Source organism: Panicum hallii, chromosome 7 (genome assembly GCF_002211085.1).
Source record: "Panicum hallii strain FIL2 chromosome 7, PHallii_v3.1, whole genome shotgun sequence".
Lineage (NCBI taxonomy): Eukaryota > Viridiplantae > Streptophyta > Magnoliopsida > Poales > Poaceae > Panicum > Panicum hallii.
In genome coordinates this window covers 13,276,909-13,288,014 of record NC_038048.1, presented here as the reverse complement: position 1 = coordinate 13,288,014, position 11,106 = coordinate 13,276,909, and the positions used below count along the sequence as shown (strand labels likewise).

The following is an 11,106-nucleotide window of genomic DNA, read 5'->3' as shown; positions in this document are numbered from 1 at the left end:
TTAACAACAATGGTAAGGTAAAGGTAACAAAAACAGCAAGGATACCTTTTTCAATTGGGTCTTACCATCACTTTGCTGATTTTGATGTGGTGCCTATGGATGCTTGCTCTCTGTTGTTGGGACATCCTTAGGAGTTTGATACTGATGTTATTCACTATGGTAGATCTAATAAGTATACTCTCATGCATAAGGGCAAGAAAATTGTGTTGCTGCCAATGACTCCCACTGAAATTGTGCAATTTGAGAATGAGAAGAAGAATAATGCTAAACAAAAGGGTGTTTTCAATTCTGAAAATCAGCAACCTATTAAGTTAAACAACCCTGTTTTATTCGCAACTAAATCTGACCTTGCTATGCTTTAGTGTGCAAACATGCTTTATACTCCATTGAGGTTGCATCCATTGCTTTGCCACCTGCTGTTGCTAACCTTTTGCAGGAGTATATGTATATCTTTCCGTCGGAGCTGCCGGTATTTTACCGCCTGCCCACCGAGGGGTATACCCAAGGTGGTAAGTTTTAGGTAGGGTGACGCCGAGATCAGGAACTCGAAGGTGCAAGCAACACATGATTTAGACAGGTTCGAGCCGCGATGTGCGTAATACCCTACATCCTGTATGGTGGTTTGTATTGCCTTGGGTGTTGATTGATGTTTTGAGGGGGTCTCTGCCTGCCCTTATATATTCAGGAGGATAGGGTTACATGAATCCTAGTCCGACACTAGCCTAGAAACTGTACTCGAGTACAACTCGAGTAGCTTCCTTTTGTATCGGCTAGTCCTACTTCGCATGCGAGTAGAGTACAACATAGATAAGGTATAGGACATGTCCTATCCCCTAATCCTGTATGAACTACGTTATATACGCAGTCCCGTAGTCCCGGGTCTGACAAGCCCCCGAGCTCTTCGTAGCTGAATACTGCAGGCTCCTCGAGTACTTCCGAAGTAGTCTTCAGCTTCTTATGAAGCTCCATCTTGAAGTTCTTCTTCGAGTACTTCCTTGGCTGCATCGAAGCTATGAGGTGCTCATGCCCCGAATTACTTCTTTGGTATGGTGTGCGATGAAAAATCGCACTCCATATGGAGTAGCCCCCCGAGCCTTAGGTTGAATCGAAGAATCAGGCTGAGGGTCACATTAGTCTTGAATCTTCCTTACTTACCTTTCGAATATATTCGAAAAATAAGTAGTTGATGCCATATGTCCCGCAGCCCCCGAGCCTTGAATCCAAATCTCTCAGGTTTGAAAATAAGGATCCAATGGTCGTGGCATGCAGTGAAAAAATATTCCCATGATAAATAATTGGTGTAATAGTACAGATGATGGAAGTTAGATTTGAAATTCGAAAAATCCCTTTTTTGGGGACGATTAACCCTGAAAAAATGGTAAATCGAATAATTTATCTAAAAAATCCACCAAATGACCCCTCATCTTCCGAATATTCCCTATGATGACTCTTCAACTTCAACCGCTGGTTATTTAACCCCGCGGTAACCGAAAGTAAAGACCCGTACATTCAATCTTCAATCCGCCAAGAAATTTCCGAATCCCCAATTAAATCTGTGCTCCGCCTTCACCCCCTTTGTCAAGCCCCCAAACTAGCCGAATCCCTCCGCCCCTTCTCTGCAGCCCCCGAGCAACTCGTAGCAAGCAGATCTAAAAATGGCGCCCAAGAGATCCAACGAGAAGGATGGGAAGGGGAAAGAGTCGCAGCCGCCATCTGGGGAGTGGACTTACAGTAAGTGCTCCAACAACGAACTCATGAATCTTGTTTCCGAGGGTTTGCTTCAGGAGAAAAGTCTTGTCAACTGGTGCCCCTCTTTTCGCGAACTTCTTCCCATGGAAAATATAGATGAAATCGTCTCATTTTACCATTTTTCTGAACGGGGTTTGGCTCTCCCCTCTCGCTCTTTCTTCCGGGGCCTTCTTTATTTCTACGGGCTTGAGCTCTATCACCTCAACCCAAATTCAATATGTCATATTGCTATCTTCATCCATTTTTGCGAAGCTTTTCTTAGATTTGAACCCCATTGGGATTTTTTCCACTATCTCTTTCGAGTAAAACCGCAACCCACCTTAAAAAAATCCATCCGTTGTAGGGGGCGCGGGCATCCAGCTTAGACAACAAGCCGGCGACAGATACCTTTCCTACAAATTCCCCTCCAACATTCCTGGATGGAAGAGCCATTGGTTCTACATCGGAAACCATGTCCCCCAACTTCCTGAAAGATCTGGGAAACCCCCCGTCGTGAGGCCGGAGTGGAACACCAAACTCTCCAGAGGGGACATGGATCAGGTCAACGAGTTGCTAGCCATCATAGCAGCCCATAAAGAAATAGGAGTGACTGGCGCGTCCGTAATGTTTTCCTTCTTCAAACGCCGGATCCAGCCAATCCAACAGCGCCATACGCTAGGCTTCGAGTACATAGGTGCTGAAGATCCGTCTCGGATGTGCGCAAAAGAGCTGCCTGACAATGCCGCGCTCATCCGGGTCAAGCGAGTGCTGCTGGATGTCAACGCGGTGCCCTACATCTCGGAGTTGTTTTCTGCGCAAAATCCTCCAAAGCCGGTAAGTGTTCGACTACTTTGGAATAAGTTCTGTTGTTCTGTAACCGCTGACCGAGAATCCTCTGCAGGGACACACAGAGCTGTACTGGAGTTATCCACCACAACCCGACATCCCCCGACCGGACCACCTTCTTCCCAGCGCTGCGGCTGAAGCGAAAAAAGCTCAAGTAGCTGATGCTCTGCCCAGCGACGAGACGACAGAGACCGGGAGTCCATTGACGGAGAGGGCAACCGAAGGGAATGCGCAGAAGAACAACTCCCCCAGATCATCCTTGGAGTTGGTAGAAGCCTTGCCATTAGTCCCTCTGGGGCGTCGGGTGGTACACAAATGCAAAGCGTGTGTAGTCGAACCCACCAGGTATGGAGCCACCGTCTTGTAGAATTGTCAAATCTTGTAGTTGTTGAACGCTTACGTTGTCTGTTTTGCAGTCTGTCTGCTTCTCCTCCTGACCCGAAGCGCCAAAAGGTGGTTGGGACCGAATTCGCTGGGGATGATGTTCCAGCAGGTGGTTCCGCAGAAACTGCTGGGACGGACCCAGCAACTACATCAGCAGGGGTTGTAACCATTGCCGTGGCGGGTACCTCGCCATCAGCTTGTGTGACCCCGCCACCGGCAACGAGTACCGTGGTTATAGAACCACGAGCACTAAGGCTGAAGAAAGCTGGCATGAAGAAATCTTCACTGTAAGTGCAGCTCCTTGTTCATAATGTATCTTCTGTTCCATTTCAACTTGTTTGATAAGTGATTCTGCTTCAATAGGACTGCATCTGCTTTGGTGTTTAAGCTAAAGCCTGTCTCGACTACTCCAGCCCCCGAGGAGGACACGACGCTGCCCGATCCACCACCTCCCGAGCCCCAGCAACCCGAAGCCAGCGCTGGTGGTGATGAACAAGGCGAGGCCACTAATGCCACTCCTGCGGATGGCACAAGTAAGTGTCTGACCCCCACGGGTAACTGCTTAGATCGCAGACTTCGTGGACTGAATGCATTTCGACTTGCAGGTGCCCCACAGCCATCAACTGAAGAAGCTACGGGTACCTCAAGAAACCCTGGAGATCTGCTGGTGTCCGGGAGCGGATACAAGAACATCATCACAAAAGATCTAATGAATGATCCTCTCCTGATGATTTTGAACATGCGATACTTTCAGAAGATCTCCAAATGAATTCGAATTCGGATATAGAAAACTGATGAAAAAACAAAATCAAATACACCCACTTTAGTTGTCTTACCGTGTTAAAAACGGATAGGATGGATACCCTATCCATATTTTAGCGGACACGAATTTGGATGATTTTGGATTTTTTTCCATCCATTTTTGACCCTTAACCGCGCCACTGTCCAAGTCCAACAACTGTGAAGAAATCCTGGCGCAGGCGACAGAAGCGGGGCCACAACGACACCAGCCCGCCCGCCCGTGCGCGCGCACGCAGCCCGCTCTTTTTTAACCCAATCTCCCCACGAGCGCGACGCGGTAGCTCCTGGTCAAAATTTTACCGTTGCCGCTTGCTTCTTCGTTTTCCCTCCCCCGCCAAATTCCCCCCGCCCATTTCCCTGCCTCCCTTCCCTTCCCCGCCAAAAAAAGTCCCCCAAATCCCTGAAAACCCCTGATCAAGAACCCTCCAACCCGCCATTTCCCTCCGTCCCCAAGCCTCCCCTACACCTCATCCTCCCATCTCTCCCACTCCCGCCCGCTTCCCGCCGCCGCCCAACACTACCTCCCCCCGGCCTCGCCCTCGCCGTGCCGGTACCCGCCATGCTGGTCTCCGTCGACGACGACTCCTCCGGCTGGCAGGAGTCCCCATCGCAGGCCGTCCTCTTCGCCGATGAGATCGCCGCCGTGCGCGCCGTCCTGGGCGCGGGCCTCCCCGAGGCCCGCGTCGTCGCCGCGCTCTCCCGGTACGGTGGCAACGCCGAGCGCGCCATCAACGCGCTCCTCGACGACTCCGCCGGCGCCGCCGAGGCGGGGCCCACCTACAGGGGCCGCGGCGGCGGTGCCGCCCCGAAGCCGGTCAAGGCGGAGCGCGACGTCGGCGGAGCCCCGCCGCCCGCCAAGGTGAAGGCCGAGGCCCTCGACGACGAGGTCGTGGGGAGCCAAGATTCCGGCGCCGCCTCCGCAAAGGCCGATGCCAAGGTGAAGGGCGAGCCGGCCAATTGGTGCGCCAAAGAGCCGTCGGTGGTGCCGCATCAGGTCAAGAAGGAGGAGAGGCCCGCCGGCGGCGGCCGTGACGCGCCAAGAAAAGGCGCTGCTGCTGCCGCGGCGGCGGCGGCGAGAGGCAGCGGAGGAGGCATAAGCCTCGTGCCGCGGCCGAAGAAGAGGCCGAGGGAGGAGGTGGAGACCATCGACCTCACCGCCACCCATCCTGTACCGTACCTCAACTCGAGGCCCATCCGAGCCCTGCCGCCGCCCGTCAACCCGAGGCCCATCCTGGTGGTGCCGCCCCTGGACGTCCGGATGTACGACCCGGGGCCCGTCCTGCCTGCGCCGCCGCCTGTGGACGTGGAGATGTACGAACCGCGGCCGCGGCCCCTCAGGGCGGCTGCGCCTGCCCCTGTCCCTGCCCCGGTAACTGACATGAGGATGGTGGTGGCACCGCCGGACGCCGAGTTTGGCAACTTCCCCGAGGAGCGTGACTGGTTGCTCGTCGGCAAGTCCTATGTGCCCGGGTTGTCCACCAACCGTGGGAGGAGGAGGATGGACGCCGGGGAGATCGTCCATTTCGCATTCCCTTCGTCCGAGAGGAGCTATGGCGGGGTAAAGATGTCAGCCAAGAAGGTGGCGGCTCTGGCGGCGATTGTGCGCTTCTCCACCAAACGAGCTGGAGAGGTCGATACTCAACTCATATTGTGATGCATTTTTACTCTTGAATAGTTTTGCCAATGAATGATTTATTTATAAATTACTATAATTTTGATCTTGTCTCACTCCCCCTGATGGTGTCTGCAGATTGGGAGGCTACCACAAGAGTGGACGCAATGCCTTGTCCCGCTTGTCAACTCGTCCAAGGTCAAGATTCACGGGAAGATTGTGTTCCCAACAATAGAACTGAGGCTGATGCAGGAGATTTTGCTGTATGCTAGGTAATGGCTGATGATGATACATGCTTGTTGTTTTGTTACTCAGCAAGTTATTAAGATTTATCTGATTCTACTAATGCTAATGTTTTTTCTGCAGCTTCTACATCCACAAATCTGTGTTCACTGAAATGGACAACTCATCATGTGACATGCTCGATCATGCAAATGTCAATTTCTCTTCCAGTCCTCTTCATCAATTGCTTACTTTACTCAAGCTAAAGGCATCCAACAAGGTAGCTCATTTATTGATTTGTTTTGTAAGTTTTCAGAATGTTCTTGTCATTGTCTTCCCTAAATGTTTATATGCCTACCATGTGCAGGATGATTTCTCTCTTGGTGACCTCAGCACAAGAAAGTTGCAGCGAATTCTAAGGGTAAGAAAGAGCTCTTGCTGTTTTTACTACGGATATCAGTTATTCAGTACGCGTCCCTTTGCTGTAGCATTTAATTGTGTCCTCCAATGAACTGAATCTATTGTTGCATTTATTTTATGGCAATGCTGAAAATTATAGCCCTTTCTTGTACTAATATTTTCTTGGCATTGTTGCTGGCTGCCTTTTTCTTTGTGTTCATTGATGCTATTTTTTTCCTGATACATGGATTAGGGGAACCATAACAGCGGCGATGAATCCACTCCTGTGCTTGGCCAGACCTTTCTAGAGCAAGGCCCTGATGAGCAGGCTATTTCAGAGGCTGCCTTGAACAAACTTGTTGGCACTGCTGAAACATTTGACTTAGAGGTAACAATAGAAGCTTGTGGAATTGTTTGAATGTTTACTCATCCCACCCTAATATTTTATACAAACTTAATTGTCTCTAAATATTTAGTTACATAACTGTAAAAACAGGAAGCAGAGCCTCCGAGTACCCTTGTCTCTGTTCTAAAACCATACCAAAAACAAGCTCTCTTCTGGATGTCTAAATTAGAGAAGGGAATGGATGCTAATGAAGCAACAAAAACTCTCAATCCCTGTTGGAGTGCCTACAATATTGCAGACAAGTATGCTCTATTCAGTGTCTTCTGTACAATAGCACTGAGAAGGCGACTGGGTTATAGTGATAACTAGGAAAACTGTTGTTGCTTACAGGAGAGCTCCTGCAGTGTATGTTAATCTTTTCACTGGTCAAGCAACAACACAATTTCCAAGTGCAACTGGGACTGCACGAGGAGGGGTAAGTTTGTTTCAGTTGCTCATGTGCTTGCTTTGCATTATATTCCCAAAGGTAGTTGTTCCATTCTCTGACGTATCCCGTCTCTTAGCAGTTATAATGCCATGTTATATGCCTTTAATTGTTTAATAAAAAATAACTTCAAATTTATCTGTGCCAAGGATTGGCGTGTTATAAATTATAGTCTTGCTGCACTATGATGTTTTTGGCCAATGTTTGTTTTTGCGTGTTTGAGCATTTTCCTCAGCAATTTGATGCTGACATAAACTTAATCCCCACAAAATGGCTCCATTGCTTTTGTTTAGCTACCTGAATATGGTTGTTTGCTTTCTCATAACTGCACTGCTGTTAGATCGCATACTATGAAACTTATTTATGTGTCACCTGTCTTTGCAGATACTAGCAGATGCAATGGGTCTTGGCAAAACTGTGATGACCATTGCTCTTATACTTTCAAACCCTAGGGGGGAGTGTTCCAACTATATAGAAAGAGATACAAGAGGCCTGAGAGATCATGGGACCAGAGCACGCACCTCAAGATCCTCTGTAAGAGGAGGTACACTTATTGTTTGTCCAATGCCGTTATTGGGTCAATGGAAAGTAAGCATCTTCTGGTACTGTTATTGTGTACATTTCCAGTGTCTTATATTCAACCATTTGTCATGAATATGCATTATTTTATATTGTAATTGATTTAGAATATTTTAAAGTCACTTCTAAGTTTCAGTTTATCCTGTTTTTCATGCAGTGCATCTTGAACCAGTTTAATGATTTTTTTTCCAATCTTTCCCAGTTCGCCAATAATATTTGATCTCACAAGAGAAATAAGAATGCATTATTGTTCTTCCTTACAGGATGAATTGGAGGCACATTCAATACCAGGAGCCCTTTCTGTTTTTGTGCATTATGGTGGTGATAAAACGGATAACCTCATGCTGATGGCTCAGCATGATGTTGTGTTGACGACGTATGGTGTCCTTTCAGCCGCATACAAAGCTGTATGTATTTGGCATTTCCCATCTGTTGCCAACTTTTTTGTTGTATTTGTATACTTTTGGAAGTAACAAGGTCATCACAATTTTCACTAATGAAAAATGCTACCCTTAACAGAATGGCAGAAGCATCTTTCATAGGATGGATTGGTATAGGATTGTGCTTGATGAGGCTCACACAATCAAATCTCCTAAAACTAAAGGAGCCCAAGCAGCTTTTGGATTAAACTCAGAATGCAGATGGTGCCTTACAGGCACACCGTTGCAAGTATGTTTTCGCCACTGATATTCACATTTGTTTTCAGTACTTTCAGTTGAACTGGCAGCATCTAAGTGTCCCACTCTTGTACGCAGGATCTAACTTTTTATTTTTGTTGCATTTTCTGTAGAATAATTTGGAGGACCTCTACAGTCTTTTCTGCTTCTTGCATGTCAAGCCATGGTGCAATGCAAATTGGTATGGATGGAGTCTCACTGCTCAGTTCTTGTTTCTTTTTGAAAATCCGGACTTGAGACATTTTCTTCTTGATCTCTATAGGTGGCAGAAGCTTATTCAGAAACCTTATGAGAATGGTGATGATAGAGGATTGAAAATTGTTAGAGCTATTCTCAGGCCACTAATGCTGAGGAGGACCAAGGAAACAAAAGACAAGATCGGAAAGTATGTATTTTCTCCAAACTTTCAAAGTTCACAACTGCATAAATAAGCATATATAATCCCTAGCAATGCTCAATTATTTGTTTCAGTCCTATACTGGTCCTCCCTCCAGCTCATATTGAAGTTGTAGAATGTGAACAATCTGAACATGAACGTGATTTCTATGAAGCACTTTTCAGGAGGTCAAAGGTATTTAACTTTTGTTTTTTTTTCATGATACAAGTCAGTTGTATATGTTTGTTTCACTGTTAGCTGATTTGCAACCAAAGCATGGAATTGTTGGTTAGCTGCTGTGTTGCTAAAGGCAGGATTCTTATCTAGGTCAAACTGAATTTCGCTTCTCAATATTATTTGCGTAGTTATAACATTTTCATGGATAATATTCTGTGCATGTCTAACACAATGGTACCTCTCAACAGGTTCAATTTGACAAATTTGTAGCGCAAGGCAGTGTTCTTAACAATTATGCTAATATTCTTGAGCTACTTCTCCGGCTAAGACAATGCTGCAATCACCCTTTTCTAGTTATCAGGTTAGCCTTGCATTGTGAAACAATACCGTACTGCTGCATTCCATCATTGCCTTGTCTAATTGTTTTGCTGAATTTTTAATGTGCAGCCGTGCTGATCCTCAAAAGTATGCTGACCTTGACCAGCTAGCACAGCGGTTCCTTGAAGGAGTCCAAAGTTGTTCTGGAAGACAGAATGCACTACCCTCACGTGCTTATGTCGAAGAGGTTGTTGAAGAGATTCGGCAGGGTGCTACTACTGAGTGCCCTATCTGCCTTGAGTCAGCTTCTGATGATCCTGTGCTCACTCCTTGCGCACATCGGATGTGCCGCGAATGCCTTCTTTCTAGCTGGAGGACTCCAGATGGAGGACCATGTCCCCTGTGTCGAAGTCACATCAGCAAATCTGACCTGATCATATTGCCTGCTCAGTGTCGCTTCCAAGTTGATGCTGAAAATAACTGGAAGGACTCCTGCAAAGTGAGCAAACTTATCTTGATTCTGGAGGATCTGCAGAAGAAAAGGGAGAAGAGCATTGTATTCAGCCAGTTCACGTCATTCTTTGATCTTCTGGAGATCCCCTTCAATCATAAGGGTATGAAGTTCCTGAGGTATGATGGCAGGTTGAGCCAGAAGCATAAAGAAAAAGTTCTGAAGGAGTTTAGTGAAAGTCAGGACAAGCTGGTATGAACGAGCAATTTCTAGTCATGCTCCTTGTTTCCTTTTTGCATAAGGTCATTTTCTTTATGCATCCTGATTGTTTGTATGACAATTAGGTGCTACTGATGTCACTCAAAGCTGGAGGTGTAGGGCTAAATCTTACAGCAGCATCCAATGTTTTCCTGATGGTATTTATTCTAAACCCTGTCAATCTAGTGAAATGACAATTATCTTTAGTCTTGACATTACTAATAGGTCACACTGGCAATCTGGCGCTGCTATTTATTTACGCAGGATCCATGGTGGAACCCTGCAGTGGAAGAGCAGGCTATCATGAGAATTCACCGCATTGGGCAAAAAAGAGCAGTCCAAGTGAGACGATTCATCGTGAAGGTAATTAACAATGATATTGACTAACCTCTTGAGATATTTACCTGCACTCTCCCAGGTTACTGAAACCTCAAATGCTTTCTGTTGTTTCAGGATACCGTCGAGGAGCGGATGCAACAAGTGCAAGTGTGCAAGCAGAGGATGATTTCTGGGGCACTGACAGATGAGGAAGTCCGTGGTGCTCGCATTGAGCATCTCAAGATGTTGTTTACATGATTATTGCTGTGAGCAGCAGATGTGTATAGCTGATGTTTTATGTCCTGGATACTTGGTAGTACTGAGTAAGTAGACATGTTTGGTAGTATCTAGGATCAGATTACTGAATGGGGATGGATGGGTGGAACCTTGTGCCTATCTGATTTTGTGGATAGATCCCCATCCTGGTTGTATATTATCTATAATAGTATCTTTTGGTGTTCAGCATCCTGCTACGGCTAGTCTTGTGGAGTTGTAGCCACTGATTGTGATCAGCTTCAGCCACCTGATGCCTCTCTGCTTCCATTGCTCGCTTTTTTCTACATGCCAAGTTGTTGATCCATGTGCATATGTTATTCTCTGGTGGGCTTTGATGGTGAGTTTATGGGTCTGTAAGTATTGAAATTCAGTAGATGCTATCCTGATAGTGAGTCCACTAGACTTGCAAATATATTGGAATGAAGCTTGGGGAACATACAAAGTTGTCATTGTCAGTATGACACATCATATGGCATGTTCATGAGGCACCGCAACTTAATTGGGGCATGCAAAAACATCTCTTGTTTACGGCATCTCGATTTCATTTTGGTATGTAAATTAGCGCGATGGATGTGATTGGGATCACTTACACGTTGCCTGTTTTCTTTCAGGTGTACTCAACAGCTGTGATGTCGATGGAGCTCTAGTGAAAATTCAAAATATGGAAGCATTATTGTAATCTGTTTCTGCTCTTCATAACTTTATCAAGCTAGTATCACCAAAGCATCACAAGGTATTGAAGGTAACCGTCTTTCAGAGAATGCATATGGGGTAGAAACTTGCCAGAAGCATTAACAGATTGTTCAATCTATTGGACACATTGCTGAATCGTGAAACCGACCCAGGGTATCAAA

General features: G+C 46.5%; 1 protein-coding gene across 1 annotated transcript; it reads left to right on the top strand.

Annotated features, from left to right (window-relative positions):
- The first annotated feature begins 4,272 nt into the window (after positions 1-4,272).
- On the top strand, positions 4,273-10,519 carry LOC112899053 (DNA repair protein RAD5B-like). The gene is made up of 18 exons (XM_025967380.1): positions 4,273-5,389; positions 5,510-5,643; positions 5,738-5,873; positions 5,961-6,014; positions 6,246-6,380; positions 6,489-6,640; positions 6,729-6,813; positions 7,207-7,410; positions 7,665-7,808; positions 7,921-8,070; positions 8,192-8,259; positions 8,341-8,463; positions 8,550-8,649; positions 8,880-8,992; positions 9,079-9,652; positions 9,745-9,816; positions 9,923-10,021; positions 10,112-10,519. Exons 1-18 carry the CDS (start codon positions 4,319-4,321, stop codon positions 10,232-10,234), a joined length of 3,537 nt encoding a protein of 1,178 aa, XP_025823165.1. The 5' UTR covers positions 4,273-4,318; the 3' UTR covers positions 10,235-10,519.
- Positions 10,520-11,106: the final 587 nt, after the last annotated feature.